This window comes from Rhamphochromis sp. 'chilingali' (genome assembly GCF_963969265.1).
Source record: "Rhamphochromis sp. 'chilingali' genome assembly, chromosome: 12".
Lineage (NCBI taxonomy): Eukaryota > Metazoa > Chordata > Actinopteri > Cichliformes > Cichlidae > Rhamphochromis > Rhamphochromis sp. 'chilingali'.
The window spans coordinates 36,505,453-36,530,851 of NC_137939.1; the positions used below are offsets into that span (position 1 = coordinate 36,505,453).

At 46.1% G+C, this 25,399-nt stretch overlaps 2 protein-coding genes across 9 annotated transcripts in view; both read left to right on the top strand.

Annotated features, from left to right (window-relative positions):
* The window catches only part of LOC308407918 (neural cell adhesion molecule L1.1-like), a 43,569-nt gene extending 42,857 nt beyond the window's left edge, over window positions 1-712 (top strand). For all 4 annotated transcript variants that reach the window (XM_080899891.1, XM_080899892.1, XM_080899893.1 and 1 more), the window contains one exon: window positions 382-712. In XM_080899891.1, coding sequence (XP_080756017.1) covers window positions 382-637 — 256 coding nt within the window. In that variant the 3' untranslated portion in view covers window positions 638-712. The remainder of the gene's footprint in view (window positions 1-381) is intronic.
* A 7,888-nt stretch (window positions 713-8,600) lies between these two features.
* Window positions 8,601-25,381, top strand: LOC308407512 (6-phosphofructo-2-kinase/fructose-2,6-bisphosphatase-like). Of its 5 annotated transcripts, XM_080899179.1 has the most exons (15): window positions 8,608-8,996; window positions 9,032-9,164; window positions 16,645-16,770; window positions 19,385-19,481; window positions 20,243-20,309; window positions 20,498-20,572; window positions 20,658-20,714; window positions 21,018-21,139; window positions 22,737-22,944; window positions 23,031-23,177; window positions 23,264-23,368; window positions 23,617-23,746; window positions 24,033-24,095; window positions 24,275-24,339; window positions 24,574-25,381. In XM_080899179.1, exons 2-15 carry the CDS (start codon window positions 9,080-9,082, stop codon window positions 24,631-24,633), a joined length of 1,407 nt encoding a protein of 468 aa, XP_080755305.1. In that variant the 5' UTR covers window positions 8,608-8,996; window positions 9,032-9,079; the 3' UTR covers window positions 24,634-25,381. The 5 variants fall into 5 exon arrangements, with proteins under 5 accessions (XP_080755308.1, XP_080755305.1, XP_080755304.1 ...); XM_080899178.1 differs by having other exon boundaries at window positions 8,608-9,164; XM_080899181.1 differs by lacking the exons at window positions 8,608-8,996; window positions 9,032-9,164 and adding an exon at window positions 9,260-9,623.
* Window positions 25,382-25,399: the final 18 nt, after the last annotated feature.

Genomic DNA, 25,399 nt, shown 5'->3' on the forward strand with positions numbered 1-25,399 from the left:
CTGCAGTCCTTGAACACCAGGAAGAATTTTATTAACATTTTATTCATGTGTTATTTTATACTATGTTATTTCATATTTGTCTTTTCAGCATTTTTAAAATTGTTTATTTTATATCATTACATTTTTTTTTATTTAAATACTTTAAATTTATTTAAATACTTATAATAACTTGATCCTCCTTAACATGATGAACTGTTAAAGAGGATGTACTTACCCATGCAGTTTCTTTCTTTCCATTTTCAGTTTGGGACATATTTCACAAATTTGACACAGTTATGATGTCACCGTGTCTGTGTGATGCTACACAGCATGTTCCTGCATTTATCAGACTTCACTTTTTGTCTGTGAGAATTTACACTGAGTCTCTGTGCCGTCCTCCAGCGATGGCGATGAGAAGCGCTCGGACAGCCAGCAGTCTCTGGAGGAAAGTAAGATGGGCAGCGTCGACTCTCTGGCTGAATACGGGGACAGCGTGGACATCCAGTTCAACGAGGACGGCTCCTTCATCGGCCAGTACAGCGGCCGGGCATCTGTTCCCCACGGCAACGAGAGCTCGGGCCCCGCCTCCCCCGTTAATGCAGTCCCACCTCCCCCCGTCGCTCCCTCCATGTCGAGCATCCTAAATCGGCCCAGCTAGAGACACACATGACCAAAACACACACACACACACACACACACACACACACACACACACACACACACAATGTCAGTACATTCCATTGGTTTATGCAGTGAAGCTGTTTACAGTTTACAAACACACACAAAAACACACACACATACAACCGCGTGATTAGAAACTCGTATGAGCGAACAAACTGAGTGAGGTGAGGGCGAGAGCTGCACCAGCTGCTCCTGAGCTCGGTGAGTCAGGTTACATGAGCTCAGTCTGTTTGCAGGATTGTTACTGAACATGTAAAACTTCTGATTTTGTAACAACTGAGATGGTGTTCGGGACGCGTAGCCCGCCGAAGACACGCAGCGAATGTTATTCTGGTCTGCAGCATCTGATTCAGCTTCACATGTCAGTAACTACTCACATAGATTAACACCCAAATGAGTACATGGAGACAGTTTAAGAGCTAGGAAACTTCAATTGAATTCATAATAAAGGGATACAAAACAGACTAGTTCTTATGTAGGATTATTAATGAATATTTAAAATTCTGGACTAACTTTTTGTAGTCAGTGACCACAAAGCAAACAGTTTGCTAGTCTGGAAGAACCAAGTGACAGCTGATTGGCTAACGGTGAATATCAGCTTAAACATAAAAATAAAATAATAAAGCTTATTAATACTAATTCTGATAAAGGATCCATTCTCTGTGCATTTTAGCTAATACAGTTTGAGCTTCTGATGTCCTCTCCGTACCCTTCATGACGAGTTCTGACACCTCAGCATATCTCAAACTAGAAAGTCACCTGAGCGGCTGCAGGTGGAGCTCCCTCTGAGGTTCTTTGGCTCTAACTGACATACATCTCTGGATTTATCTGGACTTCACCAGGTTTGTAGTGACCATGTTGTGGTTTGTTTACACGATGGAAAGCTTTGTAATTGGGCACAAACAATTTACTGTTTACTAAAATCTTTCCTGATTTGATGAATGTAATTGCGAATTAAGCCGGGACTCGCTGAGATGGCCTTAAAGTGAAACCAGTCTCAGTCTCATAAGGAAATGAGTTTCATGGCTCAGAGTGTTGCGTCTGATTCTTGGTTGCTCCATCTGTCCACCAGGACAAAGCTGCTCTTTGACTTTTTACCTTAGAGTGGTGTTTGCACATGACGCAGTAAAGTTAGACTTTAAATAGAAACTTAGAGAAGCTGGTGCAGCTCAGCCCAGGAGACGGAGATGATTTATGGGAGAGCGTCACAAAGAAAAAGAAAAAATCTGGGAGTTTTTCATCTTTCATCTTGGACCAAATCACTTTATTTCATCGTAAACAAACATTTCAGTCTCTTTTTGTTTCCTTAGCATATTTATATGTCGATTTTTTATATTTATGTGTTTTTGTTACCAACTTATGTATCTGAGTTTGCATGCATGCGTCATGGAACGGTTTTTACTATTTATAGATGCATGCCAGCTTCCAGGCATTTCTAAAGCATTTCATTGATATTTGAGTTAAAGAGCGAGACTGTTACGCTCTGTGTGTGTGTGTGTGTGTGTGTGTGTGTGTGTGTGCGTGCGTGCGTGCGTGCGTGCGTGCGTGCGTGTGCTTGCTCTCCATCCCTGCCCTTTGACCTGCAGAGAGGGGAGCTCTGTTGCCTTAGGAGAGTCCAGATGAACCTCCTCTCCTCCCTCTTCCTGTCAGTCATCTCTCCTCAGACGCAGCTTCATGTGTAAAAGTTTTCAGCGTTGCAGTTTCTGCAAACGTCCATTAAACCCTGTAAACGGCCAGCAGACGGCACAGTTCACTGCTTCAGATGTTTCAGGGCTGCCTTTGAATATGATTGGAAAAATTCCTATGCATACACACACACACACACACACACACACACATACTGATGAACACATGAAGTGGAGGCCCACATGGCGGGTCCTCTGTAGCAAAACGGACCCTCTGACGGAGCGAGGGAGGAGGCGGAGGAGAAAGAGGATCAGATGTAATCGCTCCCTGAATGTAAATAGAACCTTGAGATTGTCAGTTTTTTTATTTCCATTGCTTCTTCTCTAAAATCATTGAATTGCAGTTTGTCTTTTTATCTTTTGCTCTGTTTGATTTTGTACTTGTATTTTGTATCAACACCCTCCCCTCCATCGTCTAATCTTAGGTTTTCCTTTCGTGTCGCTCAGTAGCCTCGAGACGTTTAGAGAAGATTAGAACCGTAGAGAGAAAAACACTCCCCTTCATTCATTCAGTTTCTTTATAGCGCGTAGCAATGCAGCAAATAATACTGATTATTAAAAAGCTATGTCATAAATGTTTCTACAGCTCGCTGAGCTGTTTAATGGCAGCGGGTGAGATGATGTTCTCTGGATGGACCCGCACCGGAAACAGTTTTATAGCTCAGAGGGTTTATTTCGTTGCCTTGGACACGCTGCACTGATGCCGATGCGGATCAAAAAAAATCAATCCGATGAAAATATGTGTCGCAGGATTACACACAGGGAGCCCCGTGTTCCCACCCACAGCTGACGCTTATTCTTACAGTCTGTCGAGCAGAGAGACAAACCCGACGAAGCGATTCACGCAAACCAAGCAGAAAAGACCAAAACCAACAACCACTTACTGTAGACATAAAACTTTAAACGACCTTCCAAGATGATAGTTTCCCATAAAAACAAAGTTCATTATTATCCAGCAAATAAATTCTCATTATAGTTGAATTCGTATTTTGCGCTGTAGTGAGTGTTTGTGACTGCAGGAGGGTGAATGGGTTTTCCCTCCATCTGTGGCTCTGAGGTATAAACTGGTCCCACACCATCAAACACGATATTATTCCTACTTTTATTTTCACTTGCTCATTAGGCCACAAATGAATTCAAACAGGCAGGAGCAGTGCATTTGTTGGGAAGCAGGGAATTACATCACTGGTTCTCTACTGTGTGTCTGTGTGACCATAACCTACATCTAAAGGATGGATGTAGTTTTTGGGCCTCAAAAAGGTGAAGTCAACCTAGAAGTGCCTCAAACCTGCATTCTTTCCAAAGCCCAGCAGGGGGCGACTCCTCTGGCTGTATAGAAGTCTGTGACTCAGTGACAGGCCTGTCCTACATTTTAGGACAGGGCGTCTTGTCCCCTCAATGCTCACTTCAGGGGTCAAAAAACCAATCCTACTACAGAAAACTAGATTTTTGACAGTTTCCAGACAAAAAGTGAGCCCACATCCAGCACTGGTTTTGGTCTTTTCAGTGGATTTTCCTGCAAAAGAAAAACTACAAGCGAGCTAGAGAAAACTAGAGTGAACTCATGGACAGGGAACTGCTTATCTCGAGCTGAATAATCACTGCTGATTGTGAAATAACAGCAGCGAGCAAACGCTCGTCTTCCTTCATGTACAATAATCCAAAGTCCGACCTCATCTTGTTGCCTTGATGGACGTCTCCCCGCCCTCGACCCCACTCCCGTCCGTCTGTCTCTCTGCTCTGACTCTGCTGTACAGCCCTGTCTGCCTGTTTTTGTCACAGCCTTTTTTATACGTACATGGGGAAAAAACAACAATATTAAAAAACACTTAAAAAAGACAAAAATGTAGTTATGCATAATAATTCTGCTTACAATAACAACAGTGCTGTAATCTAATCAGCCACGATGATGACGTCAGTGTCATCCTCATGTGGTCAGTAACACAATGAACCAGTATCACAGGATCAAGCAGGGAGGTGAAAGTGGGAGGATGGGAGAAGAGGAGTCACACATATGTATACAGGGGCGGTGCGTGGGGTGGGAGGGGGTTACTGCAATACTGAGGTGTGCTGATGTTGTAACTGCTTGTTGCGTTGTGCGCTGAGCTGTATCTGATGAACTAACCCAGCTGTCAACTAATAAACACGGACTACGCATATCCTTAACTAGTGGCTCATTTGTGTGTGTGTGTGCGCGTGTGTGTGTGTGCGTGTGTGTGCGCGTGTGCGTGTGTGTGCGTGTGTGTGCGTGTGTGTGTGCGTGTGTGTGTGTGTGCGTGTGTGTGCGTGTGTCCGTGTGTGTGTGTGTGTGCGTGTGTGTGTGTGTGTGCGTGTGTGTGTGCGTGTGTGCGTGTGTGCGTGTGCGTGTGTGCGTGTGTGTGCGTGTGTGCGTGTGTGCGTGTGTGCGTGTGTGCGTGTGTGTGCGTGTGTGTGCGTGTGTGTGTGCGCGTGTGTGCGTGTGTGTGTGCGTGTGCGTGTGTGTGCGTGTGTGCGTGTGTGTGCGTGTGCGTGTGCGTGTGTGCGTGTGCGTGTGTGTGTGCGTGTGTGCGCGTGTGTGTGCGTGTGTGTGTGTGTGTGTGTGTGTGTGTGTGTGTGTGTGTGTGTGCATTTTGAAAATGTACACTTCTGGAGCTGTTAAAGAGTTCAGTTCAAGTCTGACCAAAGTTATAAACCTCTTTACATCCTTGACTGTCCCGGGATGTTTGTGTATTTGAATGCACAAATCTTAGGGAACATATTTGAGTCTGGCTTTCATCCAACCATACATCTTGATGTATGCTCAATCATCATTCAGTCATTATGCAAATGTACTGTTTATAAGATTGGGGAAACCTGCAGTCAGCTGAGACTGAAGAAGTCACTTGGATGAGTGACGAAATGTTTCTCCTGCTGAAAAGCTACGTCCAGATGAACAGAATCAACTTTTGGGGGCATCATCCATCCATCTTCTGTTGCTTATCCAGCAGGTCTTGCAGGGTCAGGATTCTAATCAGGGACACAGCTCCTCCGGGGGGACACTGAGGCATTCCCAAGCCAGCTGAGAGGCATCATCTCTCCAGCCTGTCCATTCTGTTTTTGGCCTCCTCCCAGTTGAACATGCCCAAAGGCAAACTACCTCAATCAGCTCCTTTGTGAAAGATTTAGGTGTACTTTGAATTCCTGCTGAATGATCAAGCTGCTCATTTTGGTACCTCGTATCCAGAGCTCCTTCGGTCACAACCCTGAGCTCACGGCCACAGTTTAGGCTGACTTCATGCTAGCACTCTGCCCTTTTCTGGCTGAGAACCGTGGTCTCAGGCTTGAAGATGCTAATGCCCTCTGAGCTCCAAACTGTTCCACTGTACGCTGAAGGTCATCGTTTGATGAAGCCAAGAGAAAAACCAGGTCACCCACAAAAGGAGATCCTAAGAACATCCATCTCAGCTGAGTTGCTGTTTTGAGTCTTTTGGTTCAGCTTCCATTATTATTCTGGTATTTTGTGAGTTTTATTTCTGGTGAATGGACTGCTTCTTATATAGTGCTTTTCTACTCTGAGCACTTTACACAACGTGTTCATTCACTTTTTCTGTTCTTCTAACAATCACACACATTCACACTCCGATGGACGCATCGGAGAGCAACATGGGGTTAGCATCTTGCCCAAGGATATTTGGCATGTAGACTGGAACAGACTGGGATCGAACCAACAACCATCCAGTTAGTATGTGACCTGCTAACTGGATAGTTGCTGCTCTCCACCAAACGTACGCTGGCCAGTTTTCACACATGCACTGCAGCCGTGAGTTTTTCTCAGCTGGCAGACGAACTGCACCAGCCTCACTTTAACTCATGGCTCATTCTGTAGGAAGCATCTTTTAGTTACGTACTTTACTCATCAGTAAGAATCGTGGATGATGTTAGCCGTCTTATTGCATGCTACTCAACAGCAGATGGATTTGTGCGTGTCAGTGTTTCAACATTTCGCTCGATTGATCTATTAAAGCTTGGATTTGTAGCAACAAGTTGACCATTCACATCCTGTCTTCCAAACCAAGCACATTTCTTTAAAAGGAAAATACGTCTTCTGATGTTTGAAGTAATGATATTTTTATTGGATACTTAACCTTCCATCTGTAAGAGGAAAAAAATAAAAGGATTAATAGCCACACCCTCATGCTCACGGTCAGTATGAATGTTCAAACAGCTGATAAGGGGCTTTCAGTGTGGTGAAATGCAGGAAGTGCAGAGCAGGAAGTGATTTCATTTAAACACACAGCACCGCCTGTGTGACATCACAGCAGTATTTAGACAGTTAATGTCCTCCTAAGAATTTCTTTCTCAGTGTTCATCATTCAATTCAATTTAAATATCGACGCTACGCCTCTGTAAAATAGTGTGTTTCAGTGAAGCTGTAAACTTATGCCACATTCCAGACACCTCTGAACTCGGATGTCAGAACTTGTCACTCCTCAGTTAACACATTCCAGAAAAAGTGTGGAACAACAGGATCTGCTTTGGTTCTTTGGAAGGTAGAGAATACAAGACATCATCAACCACAGAGGCTGTGAAAACAGAAAACCTGAGTGAGCAGCCGGCAGAGGAAGTAAACAGCTTCTTCACCCGCTTTGAAACACCACAACAGCAGCGCTCATCTGCCTCAGCCCTGCTCCCATCCTCATCCTCACCTTCCTGCACCGCTCCATCACTGTAACGGAGCACGAGGTCAGACGTGTGCTCCTAGCAGTGAACCCCAGGAAGGCGGCTGGTCCAGACGGAGTACCTGGCAAGGTACTAAGGGCGTGTGGCCACCAGCTCACCCTCATCTTCACCAGACTCTTCAACCTCTCACTGGATGAAGCAGCCATCCCATCCTGTCTAAAATCAGCCACAATCATCCCAGTGCCGAAGACGTCTCCCATCACCAGCCTGAACGATTACCGCCCTGTGGCCCTCACACCGGTAATCATGAAATGCTTCGAGAGACTAGTCCTTCAGCACATCAAGGATTACCTCCGCCCAGAATTCAACCCGCACCAGTTTGCATACCACGCAAACAGATCCACAGAAGACACCATCGCCCTGCATCACGGTATGGTACGGCAGCTGCACTAAGGCTGACAGAGCGAGGATTCAGAGTGTAGTCAAGACACAAAAAATCATCGCTCAAAGCTGCGAGTCAACAGAAGCTGAACAGCTGCAGACTAGTTAAGTAGGACTATCAGACCAATGAATTCCAAAAGAGTGCATCACAATTTCCTGCTCAGCTGGATGTGAATCTGTAAGGAAAACTGGAACGACGCTGTTAAATACAGACACGGTGGAGAAAACGTGACGTATCTAATCTATAAATGCCCATTAGTGCCGCCTTGGCCTGGGTTACCTTCCCTCCACTCATTCATACATGTGCCTACAGTGTGCATTACTTCACACAGAAACATCCCAGCTAAAAAATAAGAACACCTGCTGGCAGGTAACGACCAGCCGCCCTGCTGCCAGCCCTTATTCAATTAGAAAGGCCACATTGCCTGTCACAGCACCTCCCTGTGGTTACATATAGAACTGCGCAGGCTGTCGCAGCTTTTAGCAAACATGCTGCATCTTTGTGACAATTTATTTCCTCTGTATTTACATTTTCTCATATCCCACTTTTTGTCCTGATAATACAGACTACTGTCTACACAGCCCTCCACCAAATCTCAGCATAAGGCCGTTCTTTCTGATTCTGGAAGAACTGTTAAAGCACATATTATCATGTACAGTTAGGAAGAGCAGATCCCAGCAAACTAACTACGGAGCAAGGAAGAGTACGTCTGCGTTGGACACATTAATAATGCTGACACGAATCTACAAACTCTGCAGGACAGATATTCAGTATTTTATCTGAGGACTGTTTTCTAATGCTGGAAGCAAAAGTGTTTAGGATGTCACGTTTCCTGTATGTCCTGTATGTCCTGTATCCGCTCTGTAATCGTATTTGTGCAGATTTATTAATCATGTTCAGGTCCACACGATTTCTGTGAGACTCTGCTAAAGACAATCAAATGTGGGGCACAGTGTCTGAGGGTGGATCACACTGTGTATGTCCACCTCAGACACGTCACCATGGGAAAGGGTCTGACTTTTAACTCTCTGTGACGTAAAAGCCTGCGACGAGCCGTCTGCGTAGATTTTGCGTGTTTAACGTCAGCGGTGAGTTCTGCCTGACTCTGGCTCAGCTGTCCTGGAAAGTGAAAGCAGTGCAGAGGGCCTCAGGGGCCATCGGGGGTCGGAGGGTGTGGGGGTTGGGTGCATTCCCGCCGACAAACAAACCAGCTCCTTAACGGCCAAAAAGCACGTGACCAAGCGTCCTCCACACGAAACAGTCCCGTGACCTTTCGGGTAACAGTGTCGGGGGGCCCCTTTAAGACTCTGTGACAGGATGACGGCAACGAGGTGAGAGCAGAGCGCGCGCAGCATCACGACAATCCCCACAGGAAGGACAAAGAGGAGGAGGAGGCGTGGCACACGATGGGCGCGTCATTAACGCACGGGCTCGTGCTGATGTTTACGATGACAGAGGCGTGAGACGTTAAACCTGCAGGACTAGTTAGTCTGTGACAACGAGGACCGGCCTCTCCGCTCCGCCCAGCACCGTCTGGCTGGCTCCACGCTGCCTGAGCGGGCAGAGACACGCACCGTGGCTGCATGCAGCAGGCACGGAGTCATAACACACAAACAGATATTGCGACGCGGTGAGCCACGAGCAGATCTGCGGGATGATGAACGGAGAGCGGATCGCAGCAGCCGGAGGAGACACCCCGGGGGCCGCGGGGAGGACGCTCCGGTTCCAACGGCCGCACGGTGAGTGACGGGCACGCGTGCACGCGCACTGCGCATGACCGGGATGTAAGAATAGCACCCTGGTTATGTAATAAAACACACACACACACACACACACACACTTCCTCTTATTTCATTCATTCCCGCAACACACTGTGTGCGCGTCACCGTGACGCAAACTGTGGATAATGTCATTGATTAGCGGGCAGAGGGCGTGATCATCATCATCATCATCATCATCAGGAATACTGTTAAAGCCAATCAGCGTGCGCGCGCACACACACATTATATAAGGACTGCGATATATCGGGCCTGCTGTGAGCGCGCATATATGTCACAGCGCGCGGTCTTTGAGCTGCTGTCAGGCATGTGCTGGGTGGTGCTGCTGGTTTGATAAGACACGGCCCGCGTGGGGAATGGAGTCCAGGGAGCAAAGCGCGCACCCCATGCGACGGCGGCGCGTGCGGTGTGAGAGCACAGGTGAGGTTTGTTTCCCTCATTCAGAGAAACGCACCGCTGACCTCCCCCAGGTCGCACACGTGACTCATTTTTGGTGAAAACACCTGAAGTCTGGCTCGATGGTCACGTGAAGTGAGAGCCAATGCAGGGCCGGATCCGCTGTCTGAGAGGCCGCGGGCAGAAATCCGAGAGTGGGCACCTTTTAATGCTGGAGGAGTGGACGACTTTGAGCCTGCGGGGTGGGGAGCGTGTGCTCGCACGGCCACTCTTATTTTTATAAAAACGCAGCCTGACCAGCAGCAGGTCCTGTCTTTGGACTCTTATCAATGTGTAAGCGGGGGATGTTCTGCAGTGTGGTGGCGTGGCTACAGCTCACTGCATGGTCAGCATGTCTGGGCCTTAATCGCCACCGTGTCAGTGCTGGGTTTCACTCCTGTGATAAGAAGCAAATATGTAGTTGAGAGCAGGATCTTCTGCAGTACGTCGTGCGGTCAGGCCTGACTAACGGTGACTGATGTACGCCGTGCTCTTTTAAACTTCAGGCCGTGGTCATGTATAAAACCAACAGCAGGCTGTAGCATGCTGCTCGTGTCTAAAAATATAGTAAAATTGAAATTTCCTGCATGGTTTTGGCTTCACTTCAGTTAATGACGACAAAGTTCACGTCCCGGCTCGGCTGCAGGGAGGTCTTTCCACTCTGAGGTCTGTTTGGTCAGCCTGTGGCAGCTCGTGTGTGACTGGCGCTCTGTGATGGTTTCTGTCGTGTTGACATGATTCAATCTCGCTCCGAGCCGTCTGTGACGTGTGCAGCGCTTTTAAAAGACGTGTTTATGTTGAGCTGAGTATAGCAGTGAATGCTTGGCTGCTTTGCTCTGTCGTGGCTGTAACTTGGGTGGGTTTCTTTTTTAAACTAATAAATGTGACTTTTGTCCACTCCGAGCTGATAAAATTCCCGAAGGCATTTTTGGTCAGTTTTCAGTCCTGACTAAAAACACAGACACACTGCATGCCTTTCACACAGCTTCCTTTCATGAAGGAAGGAAGAGGCATGAAGACAACAATGCTTCACTGGTTTTTACTGAAATCTGACTTGTGGATGGATTCAGTTTGTGTCCATGTCAGTCATTTAGAAATAATCAGGCGGAGCATCTTTGCCGTGTTGGGTGTAAACCACTAAACTACAGAGCCACTAAAATATAAATGAGGTACTCAGGCCTGAAAATAAACTTTACGTTGGCAGAAGAAACGTAGCCGTTTGCTTCATTAGTCTTTTTTTTTAAACCTCGGTGACTGAAAACTGATGACCTCTGACCTCAGATTCTTTGGTTTTTAGTGTTCGGCTCACTGTTGAAGAAAGCTGTGACGTGGGAACAGAAGCGTGACTTCGTAGGAAATGTTCTTGCTCAACTTCAACTTCTCTGAGCTGTTGATGACTTGAGCAGATGTGCGTTTCACATGTGACCCAGCTCCTGTTTGCTCACTGGGAGCTCCAGCAGAGTAAACAGCAGCTGCAGGAGCTGCTTATGTTTACTGACTGATCTGTGTTTATATGTTCGGTCAGTACTGCACATCATTAATATTTTAACTTCTGTGTAGAAGCTAAAGTCAGACCCAAACCACTAAAATGGCATGTTTTCCCTTTATTTAACTCTCATTTATTTGTCCCCAAAATTCAAATAAAAGTGAGTGATCCATCCACGGATCCATGTTTTCGTGACGGTGGGAAGGTCGAGTACCCGCCGAGAACCCACGCAGACAACAACACGCAAACTCCACACAGAGCGACTGCAGCTGGCCAGTGGTGCAGTGGTTAGCGCCGCTGGCTCACAGCGAAAAGGTTGTGAGTCCAGTTTCAGTTCTGTACAAAGCTGTGTGTCTGCTGCAGCGTGCAAACAAGGATGGTAACAGGATGTAGTGTGACGGGTGTTTAATCTGAAGATGCTCGCCTTGAGCTGTGTGCAAAGGTCCACGTGTTGGTCTTACCTTAGATAAGCTTTCTGTTTGCGTTCTGATTTTATGTGTTTATGGCAGCATCACGCTGAGGAGACGAGTGGAAGCCTCTATCTCCTCACTCCTCAGAACAGCGTGCCGTCCTGTCGGCGAGCCTGTAACGCCTGTTTGCTGCCGTCCTGTCATTTACTGCCATCTTGTGGCCACTGTTGGTTACTGTCTCTGAACACTAGCTTTGACAAAAAAAATTGATGTCTCTAATAATGAAGTTTTTTGGGGGGTGACAGTCATGTCAGGTAGACTCAGACCTGACCTGACTGAAGACCTCAGTTTCCCTTCTCACTTCCCTCTTAATCGCTCTCGCTCGCCCTCTTCTGGTGTAATGTCTGCTGAGCGCCGTTTTATGCACTTCCGGTAAAGCAACATGTAGACTTCAGCTGCATAAGTATTATAGCGTCCCTCCTCCTCTGTCTGTCTGCGTCACTCTGTGAGACAGAGCAGGACAGGAGGAGCTAACTCGACTGTAAATAAGAGCCGTCTGCTGAAAGGAGATAAACTGAGATAACGAAGGGAAAACTTTTTTCAATGTTGCTTAACTTGCAAAGGAGTGACGTTCAGTACCGTGCAACAATCGTGAGCCAATTTCATTTCTCTGTATTCTGCTGGAAAATGGATGTAAGGATTTATTGAAGCATGTTCAAAAAGATGTGTGGGATTAAAACATATCAGGCAAAAACGGATTTCTGTGAATGTAAAATGAATATTTTGGTATGATCGCCTTTATTTCTCTGAACTCTCTCAGACAGATTTCTGTCATTTAAGTGTCTCCAGTCATTTCTCTTCAGGCCTCTAGAAGGACGTTAGGAGCTCTTCTCAGACTGTTTCTGCTTTGTTTTGTTCTCTGTCAGGATGATCCCACACTGCTGTAGTAACGTTGAGGTGTGGACTGTGTGGAGCCCAGTCTGATGGCAGTGTTTCACTCTGTTTTCCTGCCCGGGTATATTTTTACTGCAGGTATTCTCCTACTCCCAGTCAGGTGCTTTGCAGATGGCTTTAAATGGCTGCTGCATTTAGAAGTTTTAGCGAACACCACTCGCTCCACTGCAGCCTGAACCATGACAGAGCCTCCACCGTGTTTCACAGACGTCTGCAGGCTCTCACCAAAAATGTAACTTGGCACACGTCAGCCGAGAGCTGCACAATTACTTGTATTTGATGTCCCAGAATTAAATGAGCCATCAAAGCAAAGGCAAGCCAGGCGCTCCCTAAATAAGCAGCCGACCACTCGTCTATATGAGCCAATCACAGCCTTTCCCTGCTCCATGCCTGGAGCAGCAACACGGAAAATGTATCTGTGTGTGGCACTGCAGACATGGTGTTTGGTAATACTTCATTTTTAAGGCAGCTGATGTTAAACATGAAGGCATCACATGCACAGAGTGCTGCAGAGTTGTGTCTGCAGCACAAACAACAACAACTTCTTCGGCCAGCTGAGGGACTCCATCAGCAAAGACTCCATCAGCAAAGACTCCATCAGCAAAGACTCCATCAGCAAAGACTCCATTAACATAATTAATGCATTAAAGCCAACGCTGCAGTGCAGCTCAGACGTGCTGAGGTCACCAGCGTCTTTCACAGCAATGCAGAGATTTGTTTACAGTGTAACACACATTTTGTTAATCGTGACAAATAGTTGTGGTCTCAGTGTTGATCACAATGATGGCGATTATCAGTTAAGCTGTAACTGTGCAGCCGTACCTCAGCCTCTCCTCCGGGGTTTGTCCTCCATTCTCCGGTTTCTTCATTTATTTATTTAATTTTTTAACGACACACTGAACACTTTGCTTAGATATGCTAAGATTTTATCCAATAGCTCTTTGGAAATTCGTTCATTGGTGCAAAAATACTGTTTTATGCAGGTCAAACGGTGAAGTCTTTGGCATGTTTTGTGACACATGAGTAGTAGTAAAGTGTCTGGAGTTGGGTTCATTGAATGATTCATTGGTCAGCAGTTAAAACATTCCTCTGAAAATGGTCAGGTACAAGGAGTGGACTGAAAATGGGAGAGAACAAAACAGGTTTGGCTCCTTGGAAGCAAAATCGTCTTGATTTTGCTACGTCTTGCAGCACTGTGGTCACGTGAAGATGGATTAATGATGGTTAATGCAGAAAGGTCAGGATGTCCAGGCACAGTCTGATCTGCTCGTTTCTTAAAGTGTTTTTGTTTGGTAGAAGCTGTTTTCCACACATGCAAAAACATGACTGCCTCTAATAATTACATTTAAAATGCATTTAATGAATTTGTGCAGTTTGGATTTTCTGCTCTTGTTTCTTTTTAATTACATTCAGTCGTGTGTGTGTGTGTGTGTGTGTGTGTGTGTGTGTGTTTATCTCAGGACTGGATTTAAATACAACAAACAAGTCAGTCACCACCCACATGGTTGATATTAATGAAGGCCTAGGTCATGTGACACACACACAGGCCTCGGCTGCTTTCATTGGGTGTCAGCTGATAGAATCACAATAGAGCCGCTCAGCATGGTTGTTACCCGTTTGTCACGTTACACCACTTCCTGTGTGCCGGGACAAAGGTTACTGCAGCACATGGTGATTGGTGGATGACCTCATCGTAGTGTCTTTTACTGACTGACAGGCCAGCCGACCAATCAGAGGCACCGCATCCTCTGCCGCAAACCAAACAGGTGTGCTGCTGAAGCTCCTCCCACTCTGATGTGGTGTGAGAAAGTTCAAAATCTGAACACAGCTGGGAGAGCGCCTTTATCCCGTCCTCCTGTTCACACACAGACACACACACACAGCGCAGATACAGAGGAGAGGTTCACACACACAGACACACACACACACACACACACACACAGAGCGCAGATACAGAGGAGAGGTTCACACACACAGACACACACCTGGCTGTTGAAGCCATGTCGCAAACACTCACTCAGAATCCTCTGGAGAAGACCTGGGGTCCATGGATGCAGAGCAGGCTGAACAGACGGCGAGGCTGTAAGTACACAAGCGCACACATGCAGCACATGTGCGTGCACACACACACACACACGGTTTGCGCTGTGATGCCTTGTTTTGCTTTGACATGCTGATACTTGTGCGTTTTCTTCTGAACAGCTTGTGTGGATTCACCAGGTGTGTGTGTGTCCTGACGGCCATTCACCCTAAAGGGTTGCTGCGTGATTGCGTGCGGTCAGACAGACTCAGACTCAACAATAACACGACAAATGTGCATTTAAAGAATTTTGTAAAGTACAAAGTGAAACTAAACATCTAAAGAATCACAATAACAAAATATTTTGAAGAAAGAGTTACAAAGTATGAAAACTAGGCTGTTGGTGGACAAGTGTGTGTGGCGAGGCTCAGCCTGCCCGAGCGGGCGTTTTGCCCGCCCAATCAAACGTCAGGACCGCACGTTTCTGTTTAACCGGCAGCGCAGAAAAAACACCAGAATCATTTCTAGCTTATGATTGGGTGGCAATTTTCCGATCTTCACCCCCCGACTGAAGGAAAAAATTCCCACCACACAGTTATAACCTTATCAGTGCAGGAGCGTCTGACTCTGACCTCAGAGCGGTCGTGGAGCTGCTGATTCTCTGCTGTAAAGTCCACATTTCTGCTGCTGATGTGACGTCTGTATATATCTGAGTGCATGCAGAGGGCTGTTGAAAGTAAGATCCCACACGGAGCAGCTGTCAGAAGAAGAAACAAACGAATGTCAGGTTCCTCTCAGATCTTCCTTGAAGCTTTCACTCAGACGTGTTAACATTTTGCAGCTTTGTAAGCATTGAACGGGCAGCCTAACAACGAGGGGGGCGACAGCAGCAGGCAAACACCTGAAGAGGAAACTCACCGTTCCTCACCACACGTGAACAACCAGTGCTCACTGCTGCTTTCTGAGTGCTAAAGTTTTTATTTGGATCCTTTACCAAAGTAAAAGCACAAGAATACGTGTGACATTTCCCTGTGACTGCTTCGTCTGTGCAGTCGGTGTGTCTGCAGCCTGCGGTCGGAGCTGTGGAGATGTCACAAGATGGGTCTGAGTGGTTTTAGGGTGATTTATGGTCTTAACTCCACATCAATCGGTAATCAGGTGTGATGTATTTATGTACAACAGACACACAAACACAGCGTGCTTTACAAAAGCCAACGACAGCAAGAAATGAGATCAGTGCTGATGTGGGAAAAGGAAAAACACAGTAAATGAGAAGAAAACGTATTTCAACGAACAGCAGTAAACTTCACTGACTTCAGCTGCACTTCCTACTTAAACTACAGTAAAGTGCACAAAGGTTGGGAAACAAACAGATGAAACTGAAGCGATGAAGAAGAGAGAAGCTGGCCATGAGCTTAAAATCACCTCCTTTCTGTACGGCGAACGTGTGTCTGTGGGAGGAAAGATTACAGCCTGTGACTCTGAAAAATGACTCGCGGTCAGACGGTGTTCCTTCTTATCACCAAAATAACATTTAGTCCAGCTCGAACCCTCCGTGGCACACTTGTACTGACGTCAGCGAAGGAAAGCTGTGCAGTCAGACATTGTTTACGAGATGAGCCGAACATGGTTGTGTTGTTGCTGCCTCTCCTTCACAGCCAGGCATTAACTTTTAGATCAGGATCGTACGGAGGACCGAGGCTTCAAAGAAATGAATGAAATAAAAAGGAAGAAGTTCTAATGTCTTTGACACATTTTTACATAAAAAACAGAAATGAATTTATAAACATTTACTTAAATGTATTTATTTATTAAGAGAACACCCAACAACCATATGTCCCCTTTAAACAAGCACTTTGGCAACAGCGGGAAGGAAAAACTCCCTTTGAACAGGAAGAAACCTCCGACAGGCTCAGGGAGGGGCGGAGCCATCTGTCGAGATGCTAGCATTGTAATGTAGTAGCTGGAGTATTTTGCAGGCTTGTGTCAGTATTTATAAGACTGATGTGTTTGAAATGTTCGTCAGACTTCAGATGGTAAAACTTTCACGGCTTCTTTGAGACGTCGGTGTGTTTTCCTCCTCGGACACCTGCGCTGGTCACCTGTAGTCACCGTCTTTGTGTTTGTGCGTTTCAGCCTCGGTGCCCCAGTTCACCAACTCCCCGACCATGATCGTGATGGTGGGCCTCCCGGCACGAGGGAAAACCTACATCTCCACGAAGCTCACCAGGTACCTGAACTGGATCGGCGTCAAAACCAAAGGTATCGGCTGCCAGCGCGGGGCTAAACTGACACACCAGGCCGTCGCCACACAGATGGAAACGCATCTGTTAGTGTGAGCTGTAACGCAGCTCGTGTTCGCAGGTGCTGTTTGATGCAGGTTGGAGTGATTTCTGTAAACCTTCACACAGACTCTGACTGAGCAGCAGAGTAATAACGTTTCTCAGGTCAAAGCTTTGTGAATAAACAGGCAGGTTACAGAGATGCGGATGAGAGCAAAGGAACTGTTTGGCCGCGGCGTTTCTGGCTGTCCGGACTTTATTTGGTCTGCTGTGTGTTGCCAAAACACTTCCAGGGCGCTGAGGCCTCCTCAGGACTCTGAAGGTGCTCTGCGGTATTTGACACCAACATGTTGGCAGCACATCCTTCAGAGGATCCTAACACTGTCAGATTTCAAGGATCTAAAAAGTTCATTCCAGTCAGCATGGCTCTGATGAGTCTGTTGATGACATTTAAATGATAGTAAGGAGATTTCCATCCTCGGTCATAACAGCTGTAAGCTGTGCACATACTTTCTTCTTCATCAGTGCAAAAATCTGTTATTCTCCACTAGAGATGGACCGATCCGATATTACGTATCGGTATCGGTCCGATACTGACCTAAATTACTGGATCGGATATCGGAGAAAAATAAAAAATGTAATCCGATCCATTAAATATCACGAAAGCACCTCACAAAACTTGCAACACGCCGTAACTCACCTCAGAACGTTAGCACTCGGAGCAGTATGCATCACGTGATAGAGCAGCTGTGGCATGCGGGACCTGTCGGTGGTCTGGATAGCATGTGGAGCTTCGCTAGCAACCTGGCATTTCATCTCCGACAAAGTTATCCCCGAGAGAAGTAAAGCAAGTGTGTAAGTCCATCTCTGAATGTTTGTAAAGCATTCCTGCGTTAAGCTTAACGAGCGACTGCCTCTCGCTCTCCGGCTGCTACTTCAATCGTGAAACTGCTTAACGATCAGCTGATCGGCTTTTCTGTCGGGAGTCCATCTCTCTTGTTTGTTTTTGGCCCACTTTGCACCAGAAAGAGGAAACCAACGGCTGAACAACAGCAGCACGTTTAAGCTTGATCAGCTGCTGTTAGAATTTATTTAATTTTACTTTCTACTCGAGGATCTTTTTCTACGTAGCTGACGCTGGTAACTGTGCAGGGGCGGATCTAGCAAAGTTTAGCCAGGGGGGCCGATAGGGCATGAACAGGGAAAAGGGGGCACAAAGACATACTTTTCTTTCTTATTCTCATTTAAAATGTCGAGCTTTTAATAAATAATTATCTGACACCCAAAGTTTTAATTTGATGTAAAAGGAATAGAAGTCAATTACTGTATATAGTGACTATTAAGTCTAATATATATACCCTAGTAAGCTATAGTACTCTTTACTTTGGGAAGGTACCATCTGTGCAGTCTGCAATTTTGTTGAAGAAAGATGTTGAATCTATTTAATATTTCTTGAAAAATAATTGATTTCTGTGCATTTTTTTTCACACTGCATCAAATTAAGGTTGATTACGTCGATTAAGCATCATGAGGTGGAGCGTGAGGGGTGGTTCCCTATTTTTTATTTATTTATTTTTGTTGTTGCTGGGAGTTGGAACCCTATTAGTTAGGTTGCTTAATATTTATGCTAAGTACTCTTTAAAATACCAGAATAGGGAGGATGGTGTAGGTTTAAGTTTATTAGATTGATCAGTATTGCTGAACTATGAAATATTTTTTTTTGCATACAGGTATAACAGAATAGCTTTAGTGTAGTTGTTGTTTTAAACTTGAGTATGAACTTACACAAAATGCAGCAAGATATTAAAAAAAAACAGTTTTGTTGATTAAAAAACACTATATCGGATTCATATCGGTATCGGCAGATATCCAAATTTATGATATCGGTATCGGTATCGGACATAAAAAAGTGGTATCGTGCCATCTCTATTCTCCACACGAGTTTTCCATCTGCTCTTCTGTTCACAGTGAAGCTGTACGGTTTTATGGAGCAGAGCTTGTGTTTAGAGACCGAAGCAGAAGTTTTAACATGGGAGTCTATGCAGGGTGGGCAACTCCAGGCCTCGAGGGCCGGTGCCCTGCAGGTTTTAGATCCCACCCGGGGTCAACACACCTGAATCACATGATTGGTTCATTCCCAGACCTCTGGAGAACTTCAGGACATGTTGAGGAGGTCATTTAGCCATTTGAATCAGCTGTGCTGGATCAAGGACACATCTAAACCCTGCAGGACACCGGCCCTCGAGGCCTGGAGTTGCCACCCCGGGTTTATGGGGACGGACTGACTGCTGGAGCTTCTGCTGGATGTTAGAGGAACTGCAGTTTGGTCTTTTTCAGCCGTCTGAAAGCATCGTGGGTTAGAACGTGTGCTGCTGTCAGCCACAGTTACTGCTCCTTGTTTGTGTTGTTATAATCCTTCATGGCTCGTTCTCCTAACCTGTGATGGTCACTGCTAAAAGCCAGCAGATGGCATCCTCATTAGCATGTTTAGCTGTAAGTTTAGTCTCACCTCTAATCTCTGAGCGTTGTTAGCTCATTGCTACAGATCCAGACCCTGTCACTGTGTCAGCAGGATTGTGTTCTCTGTGTTCCAGTGTTTAATGTGGGGCAGTACCGCAGACAGGCCACCTGCTCCTACAACAGCTACCAGTTCTTCAGACCCGACAACGAGGAGGCCATGAAGATCCGCAAGTACGAACCCTCAGCTGCACGTGTGCCACACCTCGGCATTAAGGCGTTAGTGTGTGAGGCTGTGTTTATGAAACCCACAGCATGTTGCTTCAGAGGAGCCAGACTACGCCGTCATTTTTAAAGTGCTCGTGAGCAATACGAGTCCAACTCTCTGAAGGTCTTTAAAAGTTACTGTTTGGACATTTGCTGCTTTTTCTCCCGTTTTCAGTCCAGTTCTTGTACCTGAGCTGTGAGTCGTTTAGGCGTAAAGACTGAAAGTGACCGTATCAGATATTCATTTTCAAGCTTGTTAGAATCGTTCACACTTTGTTTTTAGACTTTTGTTGTGGAGTCATAAACTGGCCTTAAATAATCTGTGACACAAAGTGAGATGGGAGCTGGAGCAGTTCACTGCAGAGCTCACCGTCCATGATCTCGGCCCCTCAGCCCCTTCTTCAGTCGGTCGCACTGACCTGTAACTCTCCACAGTGCTGCTCACCTTCCATTTGATGTCCTGCAGATAAGATGAGCTTTTGTAGCGCTCACAGTGGTCAGATCGCAGCAGTATGTAACAGACTTTAAACACTCACAGCTGTCCAGCTGTTCTTTGGCATAACTGAGGTGCATGAAACTCAACACACGCGCACATACGTGGAAATGCAGCATGAACGGCTGAAGCTGTTTCCTACTTTCCTACCAGCATGTAAAGATATGAGGGGTGAGTCCCGCCTGCTGACAGTGTCATACATCGTTAACGTGTCGGTTTCTGTGTCGGCACGCAGGGCCTGTGCCGTCGCTGCCCTCCAAGACGTGTGCGAGTACATCAGCAGGGAGCAGGGTCAGGTGGTGGTGAGTCAAACTCAAAGTTTCCTCCAAACTGCTCAGCAGCACGTTTTTGTTTGTAGTGGACACACAAACACAATATTACAGTGACAAATCAGATCTCCCTAAAACGCCGTGAACACAAGTCATCACATCCTTGTGTGAGCAGCTGTTAAAGTCGGTCAGCGTGGTCTTATTGAGTTTGTCTCTTGAAGGTTTTTGATGCCACGAACACCACCCAGGACCGCAGAGAGGTCATCCTGAACTTTGCCAAAGAAAACGGCTACAAGGTCAACTTTCTTTCTTTCTCTTTATTAAAAATAGAAATGTGTTCGTCAAACCTCTGTGACAGCTTTTGTTTCCCTTCCTGTTCAGGTTTTCTTTGTGGAGTCGATATGTGACGACCCCGACATCATCGCTGAGAATATTAAAGTAAGTGAGCCGAGGCGAGTCGCTGCTCGGAGCCGGGATCCGGTGCGCTTTCAGTTTGTTTTTGTTGGAACGGGCTGAACCGAGCTCGCTGTGCCAGCCCGCGGGTGTCTTGGCAGGACCTGGACTGGTTTTTGTTCCACAACAAAAGCGTGGAGAAACCCTTCCTGCAGCTTCTCCGTCCTTTTCTCTTTTCTCTTCAGTTTGGCTCGTTTCAGACTTCATGTTGTGCGTGCAGCTCACGTCTCTCTCAGCATGTGCCCTGCTTTAGTCGTGACTTTTCCCACTCTCTCTGCCTGAAAACAGCAAGTGAAGCTGAGCAGCCCGGACTACGCCGGCTGTGACAAAGAGGAGGCTGTGGCCGACTTCCTGAAGAGGATCGAATGTTATACGATGACCTACGTCCCCCTCGATGACACCAAGGACAGGTGACTGCCTCTGCTGTGGAAAATCAGCTTCTGAGTCACATCCACACCTCGTGGTTCACTGTTAGCGTGGAGGCAGATCAGCCACACTCTCTGTTCATGCTAAACTCATAAAATAACCTTACACAGAGAATTTGGAATTAAACTCCATCATCATCATCACATCAATCACTCTGCACAGTCGATGTTGGTTTGAGTTGATGCCTCTGAAGCCCATTAACCCTTTAAAGCCGGTCGGAGCAGCACGCTCCATTTTGTGTAACTATTTTTAAATCCCGGTAGCTCTGCAACCACGTGAGCTAGCGCAATAATTTTTTTTGCATATGAAACCAGAGGAGTTGTACTTACATCTTATGCCATCAGCTTGTCCTCGGTCACAGGTTCCTTCCACATACAGCTTTGCAAAAACTGCATAAAAAGCACTTGCAGCAACAAAAACATAATATTCCAGAAACACGCTTTGCCGATCCGATCAGCTGTTCGTAACACTTCCTACGTCCATCAGCGTGAACTATCGCATGTCCGCCATGACCTGCCCGAAACCGGAAGTGACGTCATTTTGCGGAAATGTAGTTTTTTTTTTGTTTGTTTTTTTTACCATCGTGGCCTCATGAACCTATACTGGTGTTTTTAAAAGTTATCTTTGACTTTATGACTTTCTGTGTGGTTTCTGGGATGCTGAGGACTCATATTGCACTGCTGGAAATAGTTTATTTTGATGCACATGCTGTTATTTTGTAAATTTGCATTATAATATATTTTTTCGTTTTTCCTGCAGTATATGAAAATTGGTGTATCTCAAAAATAAAACTATGAAGACACTTAAAATAAATTTCCTTTGGAGGGAAACTAGTTTGTGTATTTACAGTTTTGAGGGATAAGCCTCTTAAATTTCTCTAACTAGAAATATATGTTAAAAAAACAAAAACGATTTTCAATTTTTTTGTAGTTTATTGCACAATTTATGTAATTACTATGCACTTAATGAATACATATTATTAAAATTTGGGCTGTAATGGTTGTATTGATGTATAGCAACTTGAAATGCTCCCAAAAATGGCTCCACAGCATGTAAAAATATAATATAAGCTCTGGCGGACTTGGTGCTATGGTAGGTCTTAAAGGGTTAAATATGACAATATGTTTAAATTGTAATAAATTGTGGAGCGAGAGCTTTACGGACGTCCGTCTCAGCTGGTGCAGCGGTTGCACGAGCCAATAATACGGCAGGATTCCTCACATGACTGTGGCTCAGGAGGCTGAGCGGTTTGCCCACTAATGGGACCGTCTGTGGTTGAATCTTGGGTGAGATCCTGAAGTCGTCCCTGAGCATCCATCACACTGAGAAAAAACAAAATGCGTGTGCATTAAGTACAAATGTAACTAAGTACAAATATGATGGCAGAAGAAATGAACAACTTTAAAGAATGAAATCTTTATAGGAGCTTCACATTGATACATCGCTGCGTGACAGGTTGTTGGTCCTGCGTCTTCGGACTGGGCGATCTGTGTCTTTGTTACGTAAACGCACCGTTGTGTCCAGCAGAGGAAGTTAAAGAGGGCTGACGCTTTTGGGTCTCTTTTCCTCGTCTTTCTGCAGGAACTTGTCTTACATTAAAATCTTCAACGTGGGCAGCAGATACCTGGTGAACCGGGTCCAGGACCACATTCAGAGCCGGATCGTCTACTACCTCATGAACATCCACGTCACCCCGAGGTCCATCTACCTGTGTCGCCACGGTGAGAGCGAACTGAACCTCGTGGGTCGCATCGGAGGCGACTCTGGGCTTTCCTCTCGCGGGGCGAAGGTTCGTTTTTTGTTTTTTGTTTTTTTAAATGCACCTGTGATCTCGGGTCATGTTGTTGTCAGTGAGATTTTTCTCTTCTCCGTCAGTTTGCCAGCACTCTGGGCACCTACATGCGTGGGCAGTGCATCAGCGACCTGAAGGTGTGGACGAGCCACATGAAGAGGACCATCCAGACCGCAGAGGCTCTGGGAGTCCAGTACGAACAATGGAAAGCTCTCAACGAGATCGACGCCGTACGTAAAGAAACGGCTCGGCCGCTTCACGTAGATGATTTCTGCTCGTAGGAGACGAGTCTGACTTCCTGTGTGTTTCACTTCAGGGGGTTTGTGAGGAGATGACGTACGAGGAGATTCAGGAGCATTTCCCCGAGGAGTTCGCGCTGAGGGACCAAGACAAGTATCGCTACCGCTACCCTAAAGGAGAGGTGGGTGTGGACCCTGCGTACACCTGCTGGCCAGCAGGGGGCAGCTGCTCTGGCTGTGTAATAGGAGTCACTATGAGTTTAGGTCTCTGTTGCATGTTTTACTGAATAAAACATTAAAGCGATTAAAAAATAAATCTGGTCCCATTTTGAGTCAGATAGTAAATCCGAGTGTTTGACGACAAGAGGAGCCTCGTTCAGCTTCACGCGTTGACAGCAAAGTGACTGATGTCTAACTGTGTGTGTCTCAGTCGTACGAGGACCTCGTTCAGCGTCTGGAGCCGGTCATCATGGAGCTGGAGAGGCAGGAGAACGTTCTAGTCATCTGTCACCAGGCAGTCATGAGGTGTCTGCTGGCCTACTTCCTGGACAAGAGTGCTAGTAAGTGGTTCTTCTGCAGTGGCTTTGCTGAGGCTTTGAGCCTTTACGCTCATGTTTGTGATCGAAAGGTGATTAAAACCAATGTTGTTTTGAATTATTCCCATAAATATCACCCTATGAACCCACCGCTGAGAGTACAGGATCACTTCTTATTTATCTTTCACAGGATTTTTTCGATAATGAAACAAATGAAGAAACGATGATAGATTCCCCGAGTTTATTTCTCTGTGGTTAGAGTGATGGCAGCAGGCATGCTGTGGATAAACAAACATTTCTCTGTGTTCAGACGAGCTGCCGTACCTGAAGTGTCCTCTGCACACGGTTCTGAAACTCACGCCAGTCGCTTACGGTCAGTCTCGCCTTCTTCTGCCTCTGACTTTAACGTCCTCCTCTGTTAGTATCATTAAAACAAGCTCTGCAGCGTAAACTAGCAAACACAAAGTAAGATGATGAAAGTTGTTTTTGAACGGCGTGCTGGTGGAAGAAGTCACGACGTGCAATCACAGCGTCCGTCTGTTGTTCCCTCAGGTTGCAAAGTGGAATCCGTCTTCCTGAACATCGAGGCCGTCAACACGCACAGAGACAAGCCGGTGGTAAATATGAAATATGATTTTTCTTCTTTTAAACACAAACGGCTGAACACAAGTCGTAGCGTTAACGAAACCTGACACTGACCGAGGTGCAGAGGAACCGCCCACACTCGGTGAACTAATGGTTTTAATAAATCACAGGTGTGTGTGTGCGTGCGCGTGCGTGCGTGTGCAGCCTGCATTGATTCAAAGCGCTGCGACTCTGTGCATCAGACTCAGTTTGACTTTCTTTCCCAGAACGTCGACGTGGACCGAGACCCGGCCGAGGCCCTGGAGACGGTCCCTGAACACATCTAGAGGAGGCGGGCAGGGAGCTCGTTTTTATTCACTGATGGAAGTGGCCTTTTATTGTTTTTTAATTTAAGTAATCTTAGAGATCATCGCTGTTGTGATTGTTGCTGTTGTGACAGTTTGAAGCTTCACAACACTGAAAATGAGACATTTCTCTGTGGTAGCCTCTTTCCGTTGTCGATGCACTTTATAACGCAGGACCGAGGCCGGGTGAAGAAGAGGTCTCGTCTACTGTGGGGAAAAAAAACAAAGTAGTGCTGAACATGTGCCGGGGGGTCTGCGTTACCGTGTTCCCTCCTCGACTCTTCCTTACCTGTACCTGTGCTGTAACCAGTGTCAGTCTGAACCGTCATTGTAGGAAGTTAACTGTCCACACTGACATACCGAACACGTGGTGCTGGTTACCGTCAGCGAGTAGAGCGTTGTTACAGATCCTTAAAGGACAGGTTGAAAGGATTTTTAGGATTGCTGAAAAAGTTTTTATTCCTGGCAGTAAAACCGTCATGTTTGCTCTGGTGGTAAATGTACCAACATTTCTATTCTGATCTAATCGACTTCTTAAAGCCACATTCACGCATTGAAGCCGGACTTCCACCATCACGCCCGCGGGCCTTCTTCCAGGGCAGAAATAAAACTCTCCCTGAGTCGTGTGCTTGGCGCCTCGATGCTGATAAAACACCCAGAACACGCGCTCTAAAACAACAAGGAAACACTTGATGATCATCAGGGGGGGAAAAAAAAAAAAAGAGTTAAAGTCAAGACAGAAAGCAGT

Coding starts and splice junctions, on each gene's coding strand:
- LOC308407512 (XM_080899178.1), top strand. CDS start 9,080: ATGATGAACGGAGAGCGGATCGCAGCAGCCGGAGGAGACACCCCGGGG. Junction 20,715..21,017: donor TCATCGCTGAGAATATTAAA/GTAAGTGAGCCG, acceptor GCCTGAAAACAG/CAAGTGAAGCTGAGCAGCCC. Junction 23,747..24,032: donor CTTCCTGGACAAGAGTGCTA/GTAAGTGGTTCT, acceptor CTCTGTGTTCAG/ACGAGCTGCCGTACCTGAAG.